Genomic DNA, 26,234 nt, shown 5'->3' with positions numbered 1-26,234 from the left:
GTCCAATATGGCAGCCACCAGCCCCCCGGGCTCTGGAGCACTTGCAAGGGGCTCAAAGGGTGAGAACTTAAATTTTTTAAATTTTTTATTTTTAAATTTTGTTTTATTTTTTGCTTTTTAAGGCCACACCTGCGGCATTTGGAGGTTCCCAGGCTAGGGGTCCAATTGGAGCTGCAGCTGCCGGCCTACACCACAGCCACAGCAATGCTGGATCCTTAACCCACTGAGCAAGGCCAGGGATCGAAACTGCATCATCATGGACACTAGTCAGATTTGTTACCACTGAGCCACAACAGGAACTCCCAATATTTTTAATTTATTTTTTAAAATTGATTTTATTTTTTGGTCTCGCCCACGGCATGTGGAAGTTCCTGAGCCAGGGATCAAACCCGGGCCACAGCAGTGACAATGCCGGATCCTTAACCTTCTTAGCTACTGGGGAACTCCTTTTTAAAAATGTCAATTAATTAAAATGTAAATAGTCTTGGACAGTGTAGGCTTGGAGGAAATAAGGGCCATCAAGGCTTTCGGCTGGACTCTGGTTGAGGAGGAGAAGGCGAAGAGTCTTCCTGACAAGAACACATCACCTGGAGACTTGAGCTGTTTGCCCATCCATTGATGTAAATACCTCTGAGTCCCCAAATCCAGTAAAGCTCTGTTTGCACACGCACGTGAGCACATAGAAATGCCCTGATGCCCGGGGCAGGGGGCGCAGTGCATAGAAACTGAGAAAAGGACAGACTCCGTCCTAGCAAAGGCAGAAACAGAGAAGATTCCCCACATCGAATGGATTCAGACAAAGCCAAAGCTTGGAGGGGGGCGAAGAAATTCAAAGCTCCAGAAAATGAGCAGAAACGTGGGAAAGGCACTCACCATCCCGCAGTTGGGGAATGGGGTTTGGATTCATTTTAGAGCCTAACAGGCAGGGAGCAGCCAGCTGGCATCAGGAAACACACACCCGTAGAGGTGAGAAAACTCCCACACTGCCTGCAGGCGAGCGCTGCTGCCTTGTATGCAAACTCTATTTTCTCTCTAGGTGTCTCTGTGTTTAGGAAAATGCCCCTGGGGTGAAAGGTGCATTGTTCCCTTGGTTTAAGCAAGAAGCGCTCAGAATCTCCGTCTAGAGTCAGGCCAAAGAGGAGGGATGGAGGCTCTAGGGACCAGGCTTGGATGGAAGGAGGGGGTTCTGGGGTCCGGGGTGGGGGAAATGCGTGGAGGAGGGACCCAAGAAGCATTTTCCTTTATTATTATTATTTTTTGGCCATGCCTGTGGCATGCAGAAGGTCCCAGGCCAGGGATCAAACCTGTGCCACAGCAGCACCTGGGGCCCCAGCAGTGACAGTGCCAGATCCTTAATTGATAGGCCACCAGGGAACTCCCCAGAAGCATTTTAGAGCCAAAAATCAAGGCTTCCAGTGGCGGGAAGATGAGCAGGCTTTCAGGGAGAGGGGAGCAAAGAATCTGCTTTTATTTTTTGTTTTTATTTTTATTTTTGCTTTTTTGGGGCCGCACGTGCAGCATACGCAAGTTCCCAGGCTAGGGGTCGAATCAGAGCTACAGTGGCCAGCCACACCCATGGTCACAGCCACAGCAAGGCAGGATCTGAGCCACATCTGCGACCTACACCACAGGTCACAGCAATGCCAGATCCTCCCTCCTTGAGTGAGGCTAAGGATTGAACCCACATCCTCCTGGGTACTAGTCAGGTACAACGCCCCCCATCCCTGCTTACCCCTCTCCCCTCATCTCCATGCACGCCTCCGTCCCTGAGGCTGCTCCAGTCACCCTGTTCTGTGCACTTTCCATATTGCTCCAGCACACTCCTACCTCAGGGCCTTTGCACTGGCTGTTCCCTCTGCTAGAACATTCTTCTTCCAGACACCACCTAGCCAGCCCCCTCACTTCCTTCAAGTGTTTTCTCAAAACACCTTCCCCAGTACCCTGTTTAGTACTGCAAACTGTAGCCACCTTCGTGGGGTTCCCAAATTCATTCATCCGTCCAATTTTTTTTTAATGGCCACACCCTCGGCATGTTGAAGTTGCCAGGCCAGGGATCGAATCCCAGCCCCAGCTGCAACCTACACCACAGCTGTGGCGACACCAGATCCTTTAACCGACTGCAGGCCGGGGAGAGAACTAGCACCTCCACAGCCACCCCATTCGATGCACTACAGTGGGAACTCCACCCTAGCCTATTTTTATCTCCTCGTAAGTATAAAATGTCCTTAGTTCTTAAGTTAGTTTCTTTCCTTCTGTCTGTCTGTCTTCTCAGGTCCGCACCCGCAGCACATGGAGGTTCCCAGGCTGGGGGTCTAATCAGAGCTACAGCTGCGGGCCTACACCACAGCCACAGCAACATGGGATCTGAGCCACATCTGCAACCTACACCACAGCTCATGGCAACACAGGTCCCTTAACCCACTGAACAAGGCCAGGGATCAACCCACATTCTCATGGATGCCTGTCGGGTTCGCTAACCACTGAGCCATGATGGGAACTCCTCTTTCTTTCTTCCTTTGGGCCGAACTTGCAACAAATGGAAATTCCCAGGCTAGAGATCAAATCGGAGCTCCAGCTGCCCGCCTACACCACAGCCCCAGCAACTCAGGATCCAAGCTGCATCTGTGACCTACACCACCGCTTGAGGCAATGCCAGATCCTTAACCCCCTGAGCAAGGCCAGGGATGGAACCTGCATCCTCATGGATACTAGTTGGGTTCTTAACCTGCTGAGCTATAATGGGAGCTCCTTTTAGTTCTTCAGTTTACCATCCCTTCCCCCTCCCCCCACTGGAATTTAAGTTCCATGAGGGAGCAGCCATGGTCTGTCTGGCTCACTGCTAAGTCCAAAGGGTCTAGAACAGCACCTGGCACACAACAGGGGCTTAATAAAGAGGGTTTGAATGAATAAATTCAGGCTGGTTCGAAGCCGGGATTCTGTGGGCCGGTCCCTGGAGCTGAGCGGCAAGATGTCATTAGTATGGAAATGATTCCAGAAGGTTTTCCTCCACGGAAAAGGCAAGATGAGAACAGTGTGTACTTTTAGGAAGGAATGTATAAAGATGTGTGTGCAGACATGGCTGAATTGATGTGGAACATACTTTAGGGAAAGGGGACCTGACATTTTCCTCTTGGCCCCTCCTAAGTGAGTAACTGAACCTCCTTCATGGAGTGGGCTTCCAGAACGGGCTGGGAGGACAAGCCGGTGTTTCTTTCACGCTTTTTAAGAGATGCATTTCCTTTCTCTTCCTGTGAGGTTGTTTGCCCTCAGCAGTCGGGTCAGTCCACATGTGGTACCGGCGCTAGCCAGAGCCATGTGAGGCTGCCAATTTCTTTGTGCCTCTCTGTCGGGATGGACTTTTTCTAGTATCATCCAGACTGTTAATGATTAGCCCCACGTGGCCACGTGGATTCAAATTCTAATTAAAATATAAAATTCCGTGCCTGAGTCACACCAACCGCATTTCAAGGGATTGCGAGTTGTTGGCCACCACACCGAACTGCACAGATCTAGAATGTTCCTGTCATCGCAGAAAGGGTGGTTGGAGGGTGCTGCCCTAGACACACGTGGGTCTGTCTTCCAGACGAGAGCGGAAGCTCCAGGAGAACAGAGACTTCAGTCTGTTCACTGCTATACCCTCAGGGTCTAGCCCCGTGCTGGTGCAAAAAGACCTCAAGACACATCTATCAGATGAATGAATGAATGAATAAATGCCTTTTAACGCTCATATCATTAGGGATATCTTGTCAGTGAGATCATGATTCATTATTCATTTGCCTCTTTGGTCCTCTCTATATTAAAAACACATATATAGTATCATACACATATACATAGACATGCATGTATATACATTAGACACACACACACACACACACACACACACTAGTCCTGTATATATATGATTAATCCAGGAGAAGAGACTGAAATATACTGACAGTGGAGATGTGGTCCAGGCAGGTATCCCTCCAGTGAAGTTCATGGTCAACAACCCTGCTCATGTGCTCACAGGCCCACCACAGCCAGAGTTTGGGACCCTGCTCCCAAATATGGACAGACTACCAAGGATTAATAGACAAGCCTCTAACAAGAAAGAGAGAAACTTAAAAGAAAAAATAAAAGGAAAAAAACCAAATCCGACGAGGAACTATGAAGTGGCGCGTTCGATCCCTGGCCTCACTTAGTGGGTTAAGGATCTGGTGTTGCTGTGGCTGTGGCCTAGCAGCTGTAGCTCTGATTGGACCCCTAGCCTGGGAATCTCCATATGCTGTGGGTGCGACCCTAAAAAGCCAAAAAAAAAAAAATGCGATAAAATAAAAAATAAAAGAAAGAGAAACAAAATACTTAGGAGGGAGGGGGGACTTGGAGGAAACAGATTCTGCAGAAAGGAGAAAAATGTAAAAAAAACAAAACAAAACAAAGCCCAACAACTATCGTTACTATCATCAGAGAAACAAGACAAGAGAGGGCAACTTTGAACCGTGAGTAGGATATTATAAAGTAGGATACAACAGAATAATACCATAAAATTTACAAAACCCTCTAAAAATTCAGAGATCAAAAAAGAGTTCTTTGAAGAAGCGTTACCTGGTGATCTTGTGGTTGGGAGTTGTCCCTTTCACTGCTGTGGCCCGCATTCAGCTCCTGGTCTGGGAACCCACATCAAGTTCCTGCACAGCATCCCCCCCCAAAAAAATTCAGGAGCTGCCTGGTGGCCTAGTGGTTAAGGATTTGGGGTTGTCACTGCTGTGGCTTGGATTCAATCCCTGACCCAGGAACTTCCACAGGCTGTGGATGTGGGGGGAAAAAAAAGAGTTCTTAAAAGTTAAAAATACACTAGCGTAAGTGGAAGAGCCTAATACAGGAGTGGGAGAGAATATTAAGAAAATCTCCCAGAAAAGAAAAAAGAAAACCTTCCAGGGAGTAGAGCAGGAAGATACAAAGATAGAAAAATAAGATAATAAAAGAATCGCACAGCCCAGGAAGCCCAACATCAAAGCAATAAGATTTCTAGAAAGACAAAGAAATAGAAGGAAAGGGGAAATTGTGATTGAAAGAATTCAAGAAAATTTCCCAGAATAAATGACTCAGGATAGAACTGAAAGGTTCAGTGATGAAAATAGATGAAGACACATTGCTGAGACTTGTCAGTGCACCAAGGACAGGGAAGCAAAAAAGGTCACATACAAGGCTGAGGAATCAGAATGACTCTGGATTTTTCAACAACCCTGGAAATGAGAAGACAATGCAGTGATGCCTTCGAAATTCTGGAGGAGGAGTTCCCTGGTGGTGCAATGGGTTAAGGAATCAGGAGTTGTCACTGCTGTGGCATTGGTTCGAGCCCGGGTCCAGGAACCTCCACGTGCCGAGGATACAACCAAAAAAAATTTCTGGAGGAAAATGATCTCCAGCTCAGAAGTTTACACCCATCCAGATGGCCCATGGAGAGTAAAGATGTTTCCATCTCTGCAATGTGTCTCAGTTGTATCCCCCAGGTGCCCTGTATCAGGAAGCTGAAAAGAACAAGGGAGCAAAACCCAGGAATAATAAGAGTTGGATACAACAGGATCCAAACCAGGAGGGAGGTGAAGGGATTGAGATGGGGGCCATGCACTAGACTAGAGCAGGCCAAAAAGCCATGGGAGAAGCTTCTTTAGTAAGATGAAAAGAAAGGCGTACCAGATGCGTCTGAATATATGAAGAAGAGATACATGTAGTTAATGGAGAATTTGGGGTTTGAATCAGTTAGGCACAAAGAAAACTCAGCTACTACACAACTGAAAAAAAGAGGGACAATATTAACTCCAGGATAAACAAAGTCTTGTGTGGGACAGGAAAATAATCAGGGTTTACTTCAGGTCCCATCCAGGGGAGCATTTAGTCACAGCAAGTAAACATGGCATAATTATCTAGCCAGAACTACAATGTGGGAGGCTGGAGTAATTCAAAGAAGAGTATGGGTATGTGCCTCCCATAGCCAGGAGTGAATGGAAAATAGGTAAAATGGAAAAATAAAGAGGTAGGCATAGAAACACGTTATTTAGAGACAGGGAGACAACCAGCAAAACAATACGGTAACGAGGGGAAAGCAGATTCCTTGGAGCTGGGAGGAATGGAGGTGAGGCAGATGGGGCGACACTGGTGGTTTTCTTTTTTTCTTTTTTTGGCCACGCCCCCAGCATGGGGAAGTTCCTGGCCCAGGGATCGAACCTGTGCCACAGCAGTGACCCAAGCCACAGCAGTGCCAATGCTGGCTCCTTTACCCACTGAGCCACCAGGGAATTTTGGTGGTTTTCCTTTTTGGAGAAATCTTTTTTTTTTTTTTTTGTCTTTTTAGGGCCACTCCTGTGGCATATGGAGGTTCCCAGGCTAGGGGCTGAATCAGAGCTATAGGTGCCAACCTATGCCACAGCCACAGTAATGCCAGATCCTTAACCCACTGAGCGATGCCAGGGATCGAACCTGCGTCCCCATGGATACGAGTCAGATGCGTTTCTGCTGCGCCACTTCGGGAACTCCCTTTTTTAAGGAATCTTGTATTTGACTTTCTGGACCATGTGGATATATAACTCTGATAAAAACTGAACAAAAATTAGGGGGGGAAGGTAAAGAGGAATTACTGGGGAGAAAAAGAATTCAGCAGAAGCAAGAACTCAGAGCAGGAGGTGACGAGGGTATCCTCTGTGAGTCCATGAAGCTTCCGATGGGAGGTACAAGGCGGGGTGGTTTCTGGCTTTCTCGCCAGGCGAGTGAGGTTATACAAGGCAGTGGTGGAGAGCTGGCTCAGAATCCGGCTCGAGGGTTCACATCCTAGGTCCCATTCAGCAGCAGTACGATGTTGCTGTGTTTTAGTCTCAGCTTTAATACAACGAGGATGGGAGTTCCCATCATGGCTCAGTGGTTAACGAATCCAACTAGGAACCATGAGGTTGCAGGTTCAGTCCCTGGCCTCGCTCAGTGGGTTAAGAATCTGGTGTTGCCGTGAGCTGTGGTGTAGGTTGCAGACGCGGCTCAGATCCTGCGTTGCTGTGGCTCTGGCATAGGCTGGTGGCTACAGCTCCAGTTGACCCCTAGCCTGGGAACCTCCATATGCCGAGGGAGCAGCCCTAGAAAAGACAAAAAAAGAAAAAAAGACGATAATAATATTTGCCTATGAAGTGTTATGGGTTGAAATCAAATGTCTTCCCCCACATCATATATTGAAGTCCAACCCCAGGGCTTCAGGATGTGATCTTACTTGGAGGTAGGGTCTTTTTTTTTTGTCTTTTCTAGGGCCACATCTGTGGCATATGGAGGTTCCCAGGCTAGGGGTCCAATTGGAGCTGTTGCCGCCGGTCTATGCCACAGCCACAGTAACGTGGGATCCAAGTCATGTCTTCGACCTACACCACAGCTCACGGCCAAGCCGGATCCTTAACCCAATGAGCAAGGCCAGGGATTGAACCCGCAATCTCATGGTTCCTAGTCGGATTCCTTAACCACTGAGCCACGACAAGAACTCCTTATTTGTCTTTCTTTTTGTCTTTTCTTAGGGCCACACTCATGGCATATGGAGGTTTCCAGGCTAGGAGTTGAATCAGAGTGGCCAAAGCACCACGAGATCTGAGCCTCATCTGCAATCTACACCACAGCTCACAGCAATGCCAGATCCTTAACCCATGGAGAGAGGCCAAGGATTGAACCTGTGTCCTCATGGATGCTAGTTGGGTTTGTTAACCTCTGAGCCACGACAGCAACTCCTGGAGGTAGGGTCTTTCACGGTGGCGATCAAGTTAGAAAGTTAAAATGCGGTCATTAGAATGGGCCCTAATCCAACATAAGCGGTGTTCTCATAAAGAGGGGGAATTTGGATGCAGAGACACGCAGAAAAGAAAGCAATACGAACGGACATCGGAAGAAGATGGCCATGTATAAAGCCAAGGAGACGGCGTTCCCGTCGTGGCTTGGGGAATTAAGAACCTGACATAGTGTTCATGAGGATGCGGGTTCGATCCCCGGGCTCACTCTGTGGGTTAAGGATCTGGTGTTGCCGTGGCTGTGGTGTAGGCCAGCAGCTGAAGCTCCAAATCCACCCCTAGCCTGGGAACCTCCATATGGTGCGGTCCGGCCCTAAAAAGCAAAAAAGAAAAAAAAAAAAAAAAGGAGAAAGAAAAGCCAAGAAGCCTGGGACAGATCCTTCCCTTCCAGCCTCAGAAGGAACCAAGGACGTCCAGCCTCCAGAACCGCAAGACAATAGATTTTTGTTGAATCTACTGCCAACTAACAACGATCTTAAATGCGTTAGGACAGAACTTGATGCATAATAAACACTATAGTAAATTAAAAAGATGTGGGAAAGATACCAAGCCTTGGCAGGGATATGGAACAAATGGAACTTTCCAACGAGAGGGGACGTTGGTACAACCACTTTGGAAAATGTCTGGGAGGACCTTCCGGAGCTAAGATCAACCCAGCAGTTCCACCCATGGGAAGGTATCCAAGAAAAATGAATGCGTATGCCCTCCAAACACTTGTACAAGAATGCTGACAGTAGAAAGTTCACCATGGCCACGTGCGGGAAACAACCCCGATGCCCAGCCGTCAGTAGAATGGAAGCCATCCGCTACGGGCCTTTACCAGTGTACCCGGTGGAATGCAGCCAGGGCAAATCTGGTAGTCGTGTTTGGCACAGTGAGCGAGACACAGAAACGATGACACACACTCTTTGACCCTGTTTCTTTTCTTTTCCTTTTCTTCTTTTTAGGTCCTCCCTTGCGGCATATGGAAGTCCCCAGGCTAGGGGTCAACCTGGAGCTGCAGTTAGTTGCTGGCTTCTGCCACAGCCACAGCCACGTCAGATCCAAGCCACATCTGCAACCTACACCACAGCTCATGGCAACGCCAGATCCTTAACCGGATCGGCGAGGCCAGGGATGGAACCTGCATCCTCAGGGATACTGGTGGGGTTTGTTACCCCTGAGCCACAATGGGAGCTCCTGTTTGACTCTATGTGATATTCAAAACCTGGTGAAACTAATTTATAGTGATAATCTATGGTGACAAGAGGGGCAGAGAGGAATTCCAATTTTTCCATACCTCTGGAGTTCCCGTCATGGTGCAGCGGAAACAAATCTGACTAGGAACCATGAGGACATGGGTTTGATCCCTGGCCTTGCTCAGTGGGTTAAGGATCCGGTGTTGCCGTGAGCTGTGGTTTAGGTCGCAGACACAGCTCGGATCTGATGTGGCTGTGGCTGTGAGGTAGGCCGTCAGCTGTAGCTCGGATTGGACCCCTAGCCTGGGAACCTCCATGTGCTGTGGGTGCGGCCCTAAAAAGACAAAAAAAAAAAAAAAAAAAAAAAAAACACCTTTTCCATACTTCAATCTGAGTGTGGTCACATGAATCTAGAGGCTGTCAGTGACATGCACACTTAAGATCTGCGTGTGACAAATGAACTTATCTACGAACCAGAAACACGCTTGCAGACATAGAGAATGGGGTTTGCGGCTGCCAAGGGGAAGGGGGGTGAGGGGGCTGGATTGGGCGTTTGAGATTAGCGGATGCAAACTATTATACAGAGAATGGATAAACTGCAAAGTCCTGCTGCACAGCCCAGGGAACCGTATTCAATATCCTGTTATAAATCACAGCGGAAAAGAATATAAACGTGTGTGTGTGTGTGTCTCCATCACTTTGCTGTACACCAGAAACTAACACAACGTTGTAAATCAACTCTTAAAAATCTTTTCTTCTTAAAAATCTGTGCATATTATATCTCAAAAACACCTGCAGCATATGGAAGTTCCCAGACTAGGCGTCAAATTGGAGCTGCAGCTGCCGGCCTACACCACAGCCACAGCAACGCAGGATCCAAGACTTGTTTGCAAACTATGCCTCAGTTTATGGCAACGCTGGGTCCTTAACCCACTGAATGAGGCCAGGGATTATACCCAATCCTCATGGACACTATGTCCAGTCCTTAACCTGCTGAGCTGAAACGGGAACTCCCACATCTCAGTTTTATTTTTTTTTTTTTAAGATGCAAGATAAAAAGACACGGGATGAAGCCTCAAGCTATTCTTATTAAGGGCTGGGATTGTGGTTGACATTTGGATGAAAAGAAAAATACAGGTATCCCTCATTCTCTGAACATGGGGGGGGGCAGTTTAGACGTGGATTCTTTTTTTTTTTGGTCTTTTCAGAGCTGCACCCACACCCATGGCACATGGAGGTTCCCAGGCTAGGGGTCTAATTGGAGCTGTAGCTGCTGGCCACAGCCACAACAATGCCAGATCTGAGCCGGGTCTGTGACCTACACCACAGCTCATGGCAATGCCGGATCCTTAACCCACTGAGCAAGGCCAGGGATCGAACCCACAACCTCATGGATACTACTCAGATTCGTTTCCGCTGAGCCATGATGGGAACTTCCGGATTCATTTTTTGAGGCAGGGTTGGACTCCCTTGCTGGTCTCACTCTCACTGCTCTCCAAAACTCAGGATCCAAGTAGATTTGGGACACAGGGTACCCTCCCACCCAAGTCTGGGAATTCATGCTCTCCAAACAGAAGGAAGTCGACTGGGAACAGGAGAACATCCCCGCAGAAGGAAAAGAAAAGAGGAAGGTGATTCCCTAGCCTCCCAAGGAAAGGCGCTCTGTACTCAAGAAGTCGGGATGGGGAGCAGAGCCTGGGAAAGCCGCCCTACTTTGCAGAAGTGAAGGAGAGGATCTGGAATTCCCAGGGGCCATCCCAGAGGGAGGGGCTGCGGAGGACTGAACGGAAGAGGGAAACGGGGAAAGATGAGTCAGCTGCCTGGCTGGGCAGGACACTGGGGGTGGGGGGGTGAGTAAGAAAGTGAAAAAGTCCCAGGGGGTGGAGAGGTGGCCAGATCCCTTTCATGTTCCCTCTTCATAATGTGCACTGTGAAACTTTGTGCGTTTAGATGATGCAGACCTGAGCCATCCAGTTTGGGAGCTACACTGGGGCTGCTCTGAGCACTGAAAAGGGGCAGGTCTGAACTGACGTTCGTGTTGAGTGTAAAATGCACACTGGGTTTCTAAGGTGTCAGGGCGTGCACGGGGGTGGGGTGGGGTGTGGAATTATGTAAAAGGCCTCAACCTTTTTCTTTCTTTTTTTCTTTTTTGGCTGCTCCGAGGCATATGGAGTTCCAGGGCCAGGGATCAAATCCAAGGCACAGCTGTGACCTTACACCATACCTGCAGCGGCACCAGAGCCTTAAACCTCTGTGTGGTGCTGGGGATTGAACCTGTGTACCTACCCTCCAGAGACACAGCCGATCCCATTGTGCCATTGTGGGAACTCCTCAACCATTTTTATACAGATTACATGTTGCAATTTTTTTTTTTCTGTCTTTTTAGGGCTGCAGGTGTGGCACACGGAAGTTCCCAGGCTAGGGGTCTAGTCGAAGCCGTAGCCACCAGCCTATGCCACAACCAGATCCGAGCCGTGTCTGTGACCTACACCACAGCTCACAGCAACGCCTGATCTTTAACCCACTGAGCAAGGCCAGGGATCGAATCCATAACCTCATGGTTCCTAGTCAGATTCATTTCCGCTGTGCCACGATGGGAACTCCTGTTGCGATATTTTGGATATACTAGGCTAAGGAAGATATATTGCTAAAATGAAATTCGCCTATTTCATTGTGTGTCTTTTTTTTTTTTGCTTGTTAGGGCCACACACACAGCATATGGAATTCCCAGGCCAGGGGTCAAATTGGAGCTGTGGCTGCCAGCCTATACCACAGCCACAGCAGCATGGGATTGGAGCCATGTCTGCAACCTACACCACAGCTCATGGCAATGCTGGGTCCTTAACCCACTGAATGAGGCCAGGGATTGAACCCGAATCCTCATGGATACTAGTCAGATTTGTTTCCAATGAGAACTCCTCTTTGTGTATCTTTCAACACTGCTACTAAACATTTAGAATTACACAGTGGCTTGCATTTCCTTTCTGCTGGTCGGCGCAGACAGCCAATGCCCTTCATGTTCCCGATCTTCAGTTCAGCACACACAGGCTTTCGTTTTGGCTGTACCTGCGGCTTTTGGAAGTTCCCAGACTAGAGAATCAAACCTGCACCACAGCAGTGAGAATGCCGGATCCTTAACTGCTGGCCACCAGGGAATTCCTAGCTCACACAGCTCGATGTCACTGGGGGCTTTTGTGGAGATTAGGGGAGGGGTGGGCTCCAGTTTTGGTTGATAGACTCAGGCCTGGTAAGATGGTCCAGAAAGTGAAGAGGAGCTTGCAGCCAGAGGGAACCTGGGAAGCCCAGGAATTTACAGAATTCTTAGGAAGCAGTTGAGGCGAATGGTTTGTAGATCCTAAGTGGCAGGGAAACTCTGGGGGTGGGGGAAAGTGAAAGAAAAGATTAAGAAGTGGAAGAGGAGTTCCCACTATGGTGCAACGGGATCAGAGGCATCTCTGGAGCGATGGACGAAGGTTCCTTTCCCAGCCGGGCACAGTGGGTTAAAAAGATCTGGTGTTGCCATAGCTGCGGCGTAGGCTGCCACTGCATCTGGGATCTGACCCCTGGCCCAGGAACTTCCATACCCCATGGGGAAGCCAAAAAAGAAAAAGAAAAAAAAAAGTGGAGGAAATACAAGTAAGGGGAACTAGAAGAGGAGAAAAAAGAAGAAAAGAGAAGAAAGGAGGAAAATAACAAAAGAAGTAAAAAGAGTTCTAGAACTACACTGTGACAGCTCCTAGCCAGGTGTGGCTACTGAACACTTGAGATATGGTGGGGCTGAATTGAGATGTGCTGTGATGATAATATATAAAGTGCCCACCCCACCCCACCCCCGCCAAATTGTGAACCATCTCAATTTTTATACTACAAACTGAAATGATAAAATAATGGAGCTATTGGATTAAAGACAATGTACCATTACAATTAATATTGGGAGTTCTCATTGTGGCTCAGCAGTAATGAACCTGACTGGTATCCATGAGGATGTGGGTTTGATCCTGGCCTCGCTCAGTGGGCCAAGGATCTGGCACTGCTGTGAGCTATGGTGTAGGCTGTGAGCTGTAGCTCTGATTCGACTCCTAGCCTGGCAACTTCCATATGCCTTGAGTGCGCCCCCCAAAAAGCAAAATGATAATAATAATAAAATTTATTTAAAAAAAGAATTAATACCACCTGCTTCTTTTAGTGTGGCTACTGGATATTTACATACTGTATAGCATAGGGAGCTATAGCCAATATCTTGTAATAACCTATGATGGAAAAGGATCTGAAAAAGGATAAAACTGAATCACTGTGCTGTACACTTGAAACATGGTAAATCAACTATACTTCAATTTTTAAAAAAGTGTCATGAACAAAAAAATAAAATCACTCATCCATCACTAAAAAAATAAAAATAAATTGCATATATGGCTCCCTAGTGCTGCTCTAGGAAAAAAAGGCTGGAGGAAACATCTTGGAACATGAATAAAGAGGGATAAGGGAGAGGTCTTCACTTTTTACCTTTTTATTTCTAACAACATACAAGTTTTACCCAAATAAAACCTTTAAAGAGAAGAGGGGAAAAGATCTGGGAACAGGAAACTGTTTGAAGCTTGGGAATGTGAAGGTGAAGGGGGCCAAGCCCAGAGAAAAGGGGGTGTCCTGCAGGAAAAGAAGCGTGTTCTTGAAATGATTCCCCAGCATCTTTGTTTTTTTGTTTGTTTGGGTTTTTTTGCTATTTCTTGGGCCGCTCCCGCGGCATATGGAGGTTCCCAGGCTAGGGGTCCAATCGGAGCTGTAGCCACCGGCCTACGCCAGAGCCACAGCAACGCTGGATCTGAGCCGCGTCTGCAACCTACACCACGCTCACGGTAACGCCAGCTCATTAACCCACTGAGCAAGGGCAGGGACCGAACCCGCAACCTCATGGTTCCTAGTCGGATTGGTTAACCACTGCGCCACGACGGGAACTCCCCCAGCATCTTTGAGAACCTGGGCGGAGTAGGGAAGGTTCGGCTCAGGGAATCACGTGACAGGTCTCACCCCGACGGAGCTGATTGGCCAGGGCGCAGGCACCTACCCCTCAGCTGAACCAATCGCATTCTTACTCGCGAGAATATGAAATTGAACACAGGCACGCAAGGGCTCATGGGACCCTGGCGCTGACTGGTTGCACAGAAACTGGGCTCCGGAGAATTTGTGGGCACAGCTGAAACCGAGACCAGTATGTGCAGAGACTGAGATGAGAGCCAGTAGCCACTGAGAGGAAGAGGCAGAAGAAAGAGGAACCTGGCTGCTGACGGTCTATTTCCCAGAGCCACTTTGCAGCTGGATGGAATCGTTGATTCCATATTATGGAGGCGAAAGTTAAGATTCAGGAGCAGAACTGACTCTCCTCACTGGTAGCTCCCATTGGAACCCAGGACCATCTGGTTCTAAAACCCATGCTGTCAAGTACCCCCAGGAAACTCTTAGGAACTCTCAGGCCATGCGGGACACCAGAACCGTGCCATTGTGTGGGAAGATAAGGAAAACTGGTCTCTAAAAAGAACGCATGAAGAGATGAATGCACAACTGAAAAACACAAACTATCCTTCTGGTCTGTGCTGTGTCCTAACACCTCTGGCCATGATTCTCCAAACACAATACTCACTTGAGAGACCTCCAGCAAGGGAGTGTTGCTCCGGATCCCATGCTTCTGAGGATGTCCCCATACCACCACCCCCAGAGGAGTCCCTGGGGCCAAGGGGTCATGCCCACCAGAATCCACACCTCGCTTGGCAATGATGCTCTAGGAACTTGTGGTAGAATAGCAGCTCCCTAAAGATATCTACACCCTAATATATGGAACCTGTGAATAGTTATATTGCAAAAGAGACTTTGTATGTGTGATTAAATTAAGGATCTTGAGATGGGGAGATGATCCTGGATCATCTGGGTGGGCCCAATGTAATCAAAGGGACCTTACAAGAGGGAGGCAGGAGGGTCGATTAGAGAAGGAGACATGACAATGCCAGCAGAGTCTGAGCAATTCCAGGCCATGATCCAAGGAATCCAGCTTCCAGAAGCTGGAAGAGGCAAGAAAATGGTCTGGGTGGGAAGACAAGGAGTCAGGTTCTCTCCTGGAACTCTGAGGATTCTGAACTTGAACCTATCAGCCTTTCTGTTTGCTGAGAAGGGGCATTTGTCAAGGCAAGAGGACCCAACATATTGGGTGATTTGCTAACTTGGTTTATACAGTTGAAATAGTCAGACATAGGTATGCGAGCCCCTATTTGTACTCTTGCTTGGGCCCAGCAAATGTTAGCTGTGGGCCTGCCCAAAGCCTTGATTAAAAAAGAAAAGCTGGATTGTTATCAGAGGGGAAAGGGGCGGGGGAGGGATAAACTAGGAGTTTAGGGTTAACAGATACACACTACTATATATAAAAGAGATAAATGACAAGGACCTACTGTATATCCAATATCTTGTAATAACCTAGAATGGAAAAGAATCTGGAAAAGAACATATATATAGGAATCACTTTGTTGTACACCTTAAACTAACTAAATCAACTATGCTTCAATTTTATATATATCAAAAAAAAAAAAAGAAAAAGAAAAAGAAAAGCCTGTTACCTGATCTCATGTTCATGGTGTTCAAGGGGAGGGAAGGCGGGTAGGGGAGAAAGAAGTGACCCCATGAAGGAGGTGAAATGGGACAGAGAGAACAGCAGCAGTTATAGGAGGCTAGAGAAAGAGGAGCTGACTGATGAGATCGAGGTTCTCAGTATCAGAAAGAGGCTTGCAGGCAAAGCACGAAGAGGACACGCAGAGAGATAGGAGACAAGAGACCATGTGACCCCCAGAAATTGAGAGAAAGGAGATAGAGGACTAGAGAAGGAAAAGATGCAAGAGACAAGCTGGTAGGTGGCAAAATACAAACTCCACAAGGGCAGGACTCTGGCTGCTGGCTTGGCTCCCATGATCTCTGTTTACAAACTCTTCCTTTGCCTTTTTCTACAACAGAGGCTGGAAAGCTAATGCACTCAATTTCCCAGCTTCTCTTGCAGCTAGGAGTGGCCATCTGACACATTCTGAGAAATAGCTGGAAGTCCCTTTGAAAGGCATACTTTCCCCAATAAAAAGGCAAAGCCTTGCCAATAGAAAAATCTTCCACTCTTTTTTTTTTTTTTTTTTGGCCCTCAGCATGCGGAAGTTCCCAGGCCAGGGACTGCACCCACACCACAGCAGCAACCCGAACGGTTGCTGTGACATTGCTGGATCCTTAACCCACTGCACCACAAGGGAACTCAGAAAAATTTCCGCTCTTGTACCCTTCTTCTGCCTTCTTGTCTGGAACCAAGATGTGTTCCACAGAGTTGCAGTAGCCATCTTGTAACCATGAGGCAACCACAATGAGTATGAAGGTCTATGCTCCAAGGCTGGTAGAACAAATAAATGGAAAGAGTTTGGATGTTGATTGCATCTCTGAGATTTCATGCCAGCTCTGGCCTTCTTATTGAGTGATAAAGAAACATCTGTCTGATAAAAAAACAGCTTATCATTACCAAAGAGGAAAGGGGGTGGTGGTAAATTAGGAATTGGGATTATCAGATACCAACTACTGTATATAAAATAGATAGTTCTCTTATGGTGCAGTGGGTTAAGGATCTGGCATTGTCACTGCAGTGGCTTGGGTCGCTGGCTGCTGTGGCACAAGTTTGATTCCAGGCCCAGGAACTTCTACATGCCTTGGGCATAGCCCCCCCCCCCAAAAAAAAGGTAAGATAAGAAACAAAGTCCTACTGTATAGCACTGGGAACTATATTCAATATTTTATAATAACTTATAATGGAAAATAATTTAACGTTCTTATGTATATTTGAATCACTTTGCTGTATACCAGAAACAGAATATTGTAAATCAACTATGCTTCTATATATATATATATATATATATGTACATATAAAAGAAACCTCTCTTATTTAAGCACTCCAGGGGATTCAGGAAACTTATCTACTGTCTTGACTACTGTCATCCAGTGCAGGAACTGTGCCTGGCTCAGAGTTGGCACTCTTTAAAACATTTTTAAATGCATGAGTGAACTTTCACCTTTCCACAAGGCCTAACTTTGCTTTCTGCTACTGGTTTTTTGTCTCTTTGTTTTTTGGCTGTCCCCGTGGCATGCAGACGTTCCCGAGCCAGGACTGAACCCGAGCCATAGCAGTGACAATGATCCTTAACCACTAGGCCACCGGGGAACTCCTCAGCAACTGGTTCTGAGAGAGTCCCTGTATCCTTATGTTAACCCATCATTTTCCTTAAAGCAGGTTGATTGAGTTTCTATTTTTGCAGCCCAACAAGTCTCATCAAGACAGAGAGGTAAAAAAAGATCCGGTTAGGAGTGGCCACTTCAGGGGTCAGCAGAGAGGGGCCCTGGCGGAAGGGGCCTAGAAGACAACATAGCTTCTGCCTGACAGGCACCACCCCTCTATTCATTCTCTGCATTGCAGCCAAGGTGGCATTGACACACCGAAACCTGATCACATCCCTACTTAAAGTCCCCCCTCCAAACAGCTTCTCACTGTCCCGCATACAAAGCCAACCTTGACCTTAGCCTCACCTCAGGGTCACATTTTGTGTCTTACTGTCATCTACCCTCTAAACTGAGCTCTGCACCCTTCAGCTTTCTTGCTGTTCCTCCAACAAGCCAGGAGCACTCCCCGATCAAACCCTCCGCCTGCAAGGCTCTGCCTCCGCAAGTCCTCCCGGCCAAAGGAGGAGTCCCTCACCACCTTCGGGGCTCTGCTCAAGTCACCTCCTCCGAGAGGCCTCCCCTCCACACCCTGGTGAACATACCCCCGCTCAGTCACGCTCCCGCTCAGCATCACTTTCTGAACCCGTCATGCTGGCTCTTCTGCTTGCCGGTTTCTCATTCATTTCCTACCTCTAGACCATAAGCTACCTATAGGCAGGAATTCTGCTCTGTTTGTTCACTGCCTGGCATGGAGAACATCAATGCATGCCGAATGACGAGACCAGTGAGGGACCAGGAGAGTCACTGCGCTCGTCTTTGCTGTAACCTTGGACTGAACTTTGGGGCCAGAACTTAATGTTATCCCTATGATATGGAAACACGTTAAAACAACAACATATCTAAGTATTGATTCCAGTGAGTTCAGATCTGATGATGATGACAATGACAGTAATAATAATAATAATAATAATATTAATAATAATAATAATAATAACAGCAGCAGCAAACACCTACAGTGTGCCAGATGCTGAGTGCTTTGCATGGATTAACTAATAATAATAACTAATAATATATTATCTTAACTAATGATGAGAACTATAACTATTCTTACAAGAAACTTGGGAGGTGGGTTCTCTTGTGATCCCCATTTTACAAAGGAGGAAACCAAGGCCCAGAGAGGTTGAGTAACTTGCCTGAGGTCACACAGCCAAGAAGGGACAAAGCCAGGGTGTGAACCCTGGCAGTCTGGCCCCAGGATCCATAATCACTGGATCCTGCTCCTGGAAGGAGGAGTTCATTCTCACCCCCAATGACCGCTGCCCTCCCAGCTGACCCACCCAGGGCTGACCTCAGGCTGATGAAGGACCCTTGACCTCCTACCATCTCGCCCTCCCCCCCGAAGCCCGCCCCTCACCCTCCCCCACCTCCCGACCCGCAGTCTGCGCTGACCCTGCCTTGAGCTGAGTGAGTGCTTCCTCCACGCGGGGCTGGTTGTAGCGCACCATGTAGCTGTGCATGTCGGGGTAGTTGCTACGGATGTTCTTCTCCGTGGACCCGTTGGGCACCGTCCCAAACTTCAGGGGTGGGTACTGCTCCTGGGGCCGCTGAAACTGGAGCAGAAGGAGGAGTTATTAGGGCGCCCCACTCCAGGGGGGCATCTGGCTCCAGAATGTCCTCAGCCAGATGCTCCACTCTGGGGACTCTGGCCAACTGGCCGACACCCCAGTCCAGAAGTGTTTCTTAAACTTGCTCACCGTGACCCCCAGTAGGAAGCCCTGCTCTTCATCCAGGACATACATCCGCAGACATCTGTACACACGTATGCAGACACGTATATATACACATGCATATACACAATCAGGAAGAATATTGAAAAAAAATTTTTTTTGGCTGTGCCCAGCATGTGGGATTTCCCAAGCCAGGGACTGAACCTGCTCCTCCAGGACGGTGACCCAAGGCATGGCAGGGACAACACCAGATCCTTAACCCACTGAGCCACAGGAGAACTCCTAATATTAAAATATTTAACCCCCAGGAGTTCCCATTGTGGCTCAGCGGTAATGAACTTGACTAGTAACGATGAGGATGCGGGTTCAATCCTTGGCCTTGCTCAGTGGGTTAAGGATCCGGCATTGCTGTGAACTGTGGTGTAGGCCGTAGACTCATTTTGGATCCAACTTTGCTATGGCTGTGGTGTAGGCTGACAGCTGCAGCTTTGATTCGACCCCTAGCCTGGGAACCGCCAGATGCCTCGGGTGCAGCCCTAAAAAGAAAAAAAAAAAAGAAAGAAAAAGAAAAAAAATAATAACCCCCACGATGGCCTGATCATGGTCCAATCAGAAAAGACACTGACAGCAAAGCTCTAGACCAGCCCCAGAGGCTCCCGATGGGCCAGGCATTAACCCTCAACTTGCTGGATGGTGGGAGGTCCCAGGGGTGGGGCCTGGCATGGCCCAGGCTGGGGGCAGTTGCTAGATACCAATCTGCTCAGAAATAGTTCACTGCTTTAACAACCGACAGGGCCAGAAAGGTGGGCGCTGTCACACATATTTTCTATTCTCTTCTATTCCATTCCCTTTGTTTGTTCTGTCTTTTGTTTTTTTGCCCTTTCGGCATATGGAGGTTCCCTGGCTAGGGGTCAAATCAGAGCTGTAGCTGCTGGCCTACACCACAGCCGCAGCAATGCCAGATCTGAGCTGCATCTGTGATCTACACAACAGCTCACAGCAACACTGGATCCTTAACCCACCCAGCAAGGCCAGGGATCGAACCCACATCCTAATGGATACTAGTCAGGTTCCAAAAGCCTCCATTCTCTTTTTTTAAAAAATCCTTGTTATAATCCATTGAGTTGATTTATCTACCTTCTAATAGGTCACAACACCCTGTTAACCACATTAGTCTCAAACAAACTACCAGTCCCTAAACGAAATTTGATCCTTGATGAGGTAAGTCCAGAAACTGAGAGAGTGAGCATTTCAAGCTATTGACAGGAAAATTTTATGTCTGTTGAACCTATGAAATAAAATGCGGGTTTGAACTTGGCATGTCTTGGTTTTCCATTTTATTTTCCTTTTCCAGTAATTCCTTTCTATTTTATTTGAAATAAAATTAATTAATTAAAATAAAATAAAAATTGCAATAAAATAAAGTAAATAAATTTCCACTGGATTAGAAATTTCCAAAGTTGCCCTTCATCACCATTTGAGAGAAGCACTGGTCTAGAATATTCCATTTGGCACTACTTGCCCCTAGACTATCTGGGGACACCCTCTCCTCCTTGGACTATCTAAATAGTTCATTGTGAAACATAGCCTTTTCCCTCCAGAATATGCATTTCATTCTACCATTCTAACCGCCAGGAAACAACCCCTAACCTTCCACGGGCCGAGCTTTGTCCCCACCAACCGCGGCCAATTTCCTCCCTCCCCAAACACACACACCTTTCGGTCACTGAGCCCAGACACGGTGTCCACATACTCCTCCTGGATCATGAAGGCGGCGAGGTTGGCTGTGTAGCTGGCGAGGAAGATGACGGCGAAGAAAGCCCACACCAGCACCATGATTTTGCTGGTGGTCCCCCGGGGGTTCTCCACGGGCACCGAGTTATTGAACACCAGGGCCCAGAGCAGCCAGATGGATTTCCCAATGGTGAAGGTTGAGCCACCAGGGCCTGCAGGGGGGCCAGGAGGGGGACATGGACCCCAAATCCCTTCTGCTCAATGAGGAAGCAGAAAGAACTACAACTCCCAGTGGCCCCTGAGGCCACAAGTACCTCAGAAGCCCATCCCAGGGGCTGTTGGGAAATGTAGTTCTATCTTTGATCCGGGCACTCTGAGGTAGAGTGATGGGGAGAGAGGACTTACGTTTGCCCGTGGCTAGGCTGCGGTTGTAGCCCACGGGACTGAGGTACTCGAAGATGAAAACGGTGACAGCGACCACAGTGAGGCACATGACGAACATCATCACCCACACGGCAGGGCTGTATGGCTCTGAGGGCAAGGGGGTGCATGGTCATGACTCAGCCAAGCTAAGGACTGGGTGCCCATAGACTCGTGAACAAAGGTAGAGCCTGGCCCTGACCCCGTCCTACTCTGCCCCTTCCCAGGCTCCTCATCTTGGGGACAGATTCATTGCCCACCGAGCCCCTGGGGGACAGTGTCTCCCAAAGACAGTCATCTCAACCATTTCTGTGATTTCCACTCCTAAATATCTGATTCTCCACCTCTTCCTGGCAATTGCCCCAGACCGATCCCACACACAGAGCCAAGCCAGCTTCCAGGCTCCCCTTCCTAGGAGATTCACCATCCATCCATCCATCATGGCCCAGACCCCCACCCCAAGGTGCCATCCTCACTTCCTCCTTCACCCCCTTCCCCAGCGCCCTGTCGGTCCCCAACCTTATCCTCCAGTCCTTCCCTCACTGCTCCACCTCGACCTTCCCTCTCCATTCTCTCTGCCAACATGGCTCAGACCTCATGCTTTCCCCTGGACCGTCTCCCCATCCGCTCCTCTCCAGCCCTTCCCCCAACCACAGCCCTAGAGGCTCTTTCTACACCCAGAGATGACCTGGCCTCTCCCCGGCTCACAGCCCTCCATGGCTCCCCAGTGACCCCAGACCCAAGTCCCAGCCCCTCAGCCTTGTTCCCACCCTCCTCTCCAGGCTGATCCTTTTCTCAAGAATCCAATTGCTTTAACCACCCAGAACTCACAGTGCTCCCCCCAAGCCACACCCTATCTGTCTCCTTCTCAATAGCTCCCCTGCCAGAGGCACTACCCTGACCTGTCCATCAGCCAAAATCAAGTTCCTGTGTCCTCTCCTCACACTGCCTCTGGCAGTTCACTGACAATCAACTCAAATCACTGTTTCCTTGAGATCGGTACCCGGGATTTGACCTCCTTGGGCCAAGTGCAAGCAGCCAGGACTGCCCCTGTCACAGTAGGGTCACCAGCCTGGACTATCACTGCAGCATCTGAGGACACGCCTGCCACCTCCACTTGGCCATGTGATGGGGCATAAACACGACCTTGTCACTCCCTTGCTGAAGGCAGGGGCCCCACGTGGTGCAGCTCAGGGTGCCCTGCAGAGACCTTGGTGCAAAGAGGAGGCCACAAGAGACATCGTAGGGGAAACAGACAGGAAACAAAACACCAAGGAAGGGCTGTCCCTCCTCCTCCCGGGCCCTCTCCCTCCCAGGAGCTTTGCTCAGATTTCGGAGAGCAAGAGGGGACAGACGCGAACCGCTGTCCTTGGCCTGAGGTACACCTTCTCTTTTGTCTTCTCCAAGCTCAGTAAATGAGATCTCTACCCATTCTGCCTCAAAGCCACCAACCCATCGGGTGTCAGCTTTCTTTTGTGTGTGTGTGTGTGTGTGTGTGTGTGTGTGTGTGTGTGTGTGTGTTTAGGGCTGCATCTGCAGCATATGGAGGTTCCCAGACTAGGGATCAAATCGGTGCTGTAGGTGCCAGCCTACACTATAGCCATAGCAACACCAGATCCAAGCCATGTCACGGGAACGCTGGATCCTCGACCCACTGAGTGAGGCTGGGGATTGAACCCACATCTTCATGGATGCTAGTTGGGTTCGTTAGAGCTGAGCCATGACGGGAACTCCTGGTGTCAGCTTTCCAACAGCATCCTAAGCCTGTTTACTTGTCTCAGCTCATGGCCATCTTCCTACCCCACACCCCATCCTCTCTGCATGGGCCTCCCCAGTAGCCTCTTCACGGGCTTCCTGCCTCCTTAGACCATCAGTGGGATATTTTAAAAGCTTAAATATGATCGTGTATCACTCCACCACTGCCTGTAGTTAAAAGCTTTGCCAGTGCAGTAAGAGTCAAACCCAACCTGCCTACCATAGCGACCAAGACCTGCGCAATCCCCCACCAGCTTCCCTCCCAGCCCTCACTACCCACCCGTCTCACGCTCACTAGATGCCCCCTCCCAGAGGCACACAGGCCTCCCGATATTTCACAAATATCCCACAAACATTCCCATCTTGGGGCCTCTGCCCTGACTGTTCCCTTTGCCAGGAATGCATTTCCAGGCAGATCTAGGCCAGATTGGATCACCTGCTTAGAGAGGCCTGCCTGGCCACCCACGGCAGGACCAATCCCATCCCTCTCCATCTCTTCCCCAGGCTTAATTTCTCGGGATAATTACCATCATCCAAAAGAATTTTGGCCGTGTATCCCTTTAAGAGATTGTTTTCCGTCTCTCTGCTGAGGCTGCTGGCCAAGCGCTCTTAGAGGGGAGGGTTTTCTGTGCAGCCCAGAATCTGGCACATAGTAGGTACTCACTAAACACTGTTTGATGGGCCCTGTGCTAATTTCCTTTCCTCATCTTATATACGGGGAAGATGGGCTTTGTGGGGCCTGCCGTTCATACAATTTGGAGAGTTCTCTTTAAGAGAAAAGAACACAAAATTCGGAATACAAGACCAAGTATAAGGCCTTGAAGGTGGGTGTGTAAGAAAAGGCTCCTGAAGCTCAAAGTGTCTTAGCTTCACGGTAAAATTGCTTCTAGTGGAGGAAATTACTTCTCCCATCTTACAGATTAGGGAACTGAGGCCCTCGGTTCACTAGTCTCCCTGCTGGTACTGGCAATACCAGCATGGGACTGGACACACAGCTGCCCCCTCCTTGGCCATTCCAGGGCCCAGGCTCACCAAGGAAGGCCGAGGGGGACACGGTGCCATTGCTACGCGCTACCATGACGCTGATGCCTGTCTCCACGAAGGGGACAGAGAAATCCACGATCTCAGACCGCTCCTCGTTGATGGTGAGAGAGCCAATGGCCATGTCCGCGCGCTGGTAGAACACCTAGGGTCAGGGCGAGGAGAGAGTGAGGGAAGCTGACTGGCTCAGGACAAAGACAGGTCCCAGGAGACCAGTGACTGGGTGAGGAAGAGGGCTAGGGAGTGGTGGGGTGGATGACGGGGAAGCAGGCAGAGTAGGGCAGGAAAGGTGGCAGTAAGGGTCGAGAACAGGAGTGGGAATAAGTGGCCTCCAGCCACATCCGGCTCCCTCACCACGCCTCGGAAAGTTTGGGGCGCCCGCCTCCTGGCCCCGCTCCCTTTCCCTGGTGGTTTCCCCTAGCCCCGCCTCCTTCGCCCCAAATTCCCTCCTCTTGTCCCCGCCCCTCTGCCAAGGTGGGTCCTTTTCTAGTCCCGCCCCTTCAAATTCAGGCTTTCCCACCTTTGGCCACGCCCCTTCGGCCCTGGCGTGGTCCCCCATAGTCCCGCCCCCTCAGAGCCAAAGTTCCCGCCTCTTAGCTCCGCCCTCCCGTCCAACCAATCCTCGGTCCTGATCCGGGCCCGGCCCCGCCTCCCACCTGTCCTGTCCCCGCCCACGCCCTGTCCCCGCCCACCTCACCTCCCCGATCATGCCGTTCCAGACGCCGTCAATCTTTTTGCCGTGCTTGCCATTGGTGACCAGGTAGAGGTCGTAGCTGAAGCCGATGGTCTGCGCCAGCCGCTTCAGAATGTCGATGCAGAAGCCCTTGCAGCACCGCTTTTCTGGGCGGGGGGCGTCCGGCGGAGGGCTGCGGGGAGCGAGAAAGTTTGGGGACGTCGCCACCGCCCCCCAGCTCCGCCCCGCCTTATGGAGGGACAAGCAGCCGCCAAAACTATGGTGAATATCGTTTTCCGGGGAAGCTGAGTCTCAAAGGGATTCCGAGACTTGTCCAAGGTGACCAAGCTGGAGGGCTGTGGGGATTCTGGGTCCCAAGGAAGGAGCGGACTGGGGTCAAGACTACTGGACTTCAGGGGAGGATTCTGAAGCCAGAACTCCTGGATCCAGGCTGTCACCTGTGGGTGCGGTTGAGCTGGCTCCGGCAGGGCACGGAGTCTCGGATGCAAGTGCCACTGATGGGGTCGGCAGGCTCCACGATGACGAAGGGCCGCTCTTCCAGAGTGGCCACCGTGAGGTGCTGCGTGTCATCTACTGGCTGCAGGAAGCGGCCGTAGCGGGACCACAGCGGGTACTTGAGGCGGAGAGTCTGCTGCTCCCAGCTGCCCACCTTGGCCAAGAGCAGGGCATTCAGGTTTCCTGAGGGGGGTCTTTCCAGAATGTTCTGGCCTTCATGGCCCTCCTTCCGCGGAGTCCCGAACTCCCGGCTCCTTCTCCCTCAGATCCAGGAGTCTGGACCCCAGAAGCCCTTTCCTCCTTCATACCCAAGATGCTGGGCTTTCTTCTACCAGGACCCAGGGAACTGGGTTCCCAGTGTTTTCCCGTAGGACGCAGAAGTCCAGGCTCCTAGCCCCTTTCTCCCTCAGAGGCTAGACGGCAGGGCCTCAGCCTTGACCTCCACCAGGACCCAGGAGTCCAGCCCCTCTCCCAGGCCTGAGGTCAGGGCGCAGACTCACCACCTCCCACGTCCTGTCTCGGGTGAGGGAGATGACCACCAGGGACGGGTTCACCAGGAAGCCGTCCTCATTGAAGGAGTAATCCCGGTTATCCCAGGTAATGTTCATGAAGTACCTGCCCAGGAGGAAGGGAGAGGACGTGTGTGGGCCTGGACTGGACCTTGGCAGCCAAAGTCCCCTCTCTACGGCTGCGTGCCGGCCCCCAGTTAGAATCTCTCCTCCCAGTTCTTGAAACCCCAAATAATGCCTCTTCTCTGCTAGGCACTCTCCCTCGGCAGCCCAGTGCCCCCAGGACAAGGTCCCAGATCTTCGGCCTGGGTTTGAGACGCTAGGGACCCCACCTGCCTCTGTGGCCCCATCTCTAATCACTTTCCACCCTCAAACGCTTTCCACCCAAACCCCTTTTTTTGAGGGGGGGTTGTCTTCTTTTATTCTTCTTCTTCTTCTTTTTTTTTTTTTTTTTGGTCTTTTTAGTGCCACACCTGTGGCATACGGAGGTTCCCAGGCCAGGGGTCAAATCAGGGCTGCAGCTGCTGGCCTACATCATAGCCCCAGCAACACCAGATCTGAGCCACATCTGGGGCCTATGCCACAGCTTGCAGCAACACCAGATCCTTAACCCACTGACTGAGGCCATGGATCAAACCCACATCCTCAGGGATATTAGTTGGGTTCTT

The 26,234-nt window shown here is 49.7% G+C and overlaps 1 protein-coding gene across 1 annotated transcript in view; it reads right to left on the bottom strand.

Annotated features, from left to right (window-relative positions):
* Positions 1 to 26,234, bottom strand: part of GRIN2D (glutamate ionotropic receptor NMDA type subunit 2D) — a 39,946-nt gene that overhangs the window by 5,905 nt on the left and 7,807 nt on the right. The window contains 7 exon segments of the mRNA XM_021094673.1: positions 18,641 to 18,801; positions 20,635 to 20,864; positions 21,058 to 21,183; positions 23,860 to 24,013; positions 24,566 to 24,734; positions 25,000 to 25,211; positions 25,558 to 25,672. Coding sequence (XP_020950332.1) covers positions 18,641 to 18,801; positions 20,635 to 20,864; positions 21,058 to 21,183; positions 23,860 to 24,013; positions 24,566 to 24,734; positions 25,000 to 25,211; positions 25,558 to 25,672 — 1,167 coding nt within the window.

The sequence above is a fragment of the Sus scrofa genome, chromosome 6, assembly GCF_000003025.6.
Source record: "Sus scrofa isolate TJ Tabasco breed Duroc chromosome 6, Sscrofa11.1, whole genome shotgun sequence".
In the NCBI taxonomy this organism is placed as follows: domain Eukaryota; kingdom Metazoa; phylum Chordata; class Mammalia; order Artiodactyla; family Suidae; genus Sus; species Sus scrofa.
This window is presented reverse-complemented; position numbering and strand designations above follow the sequence as displayed.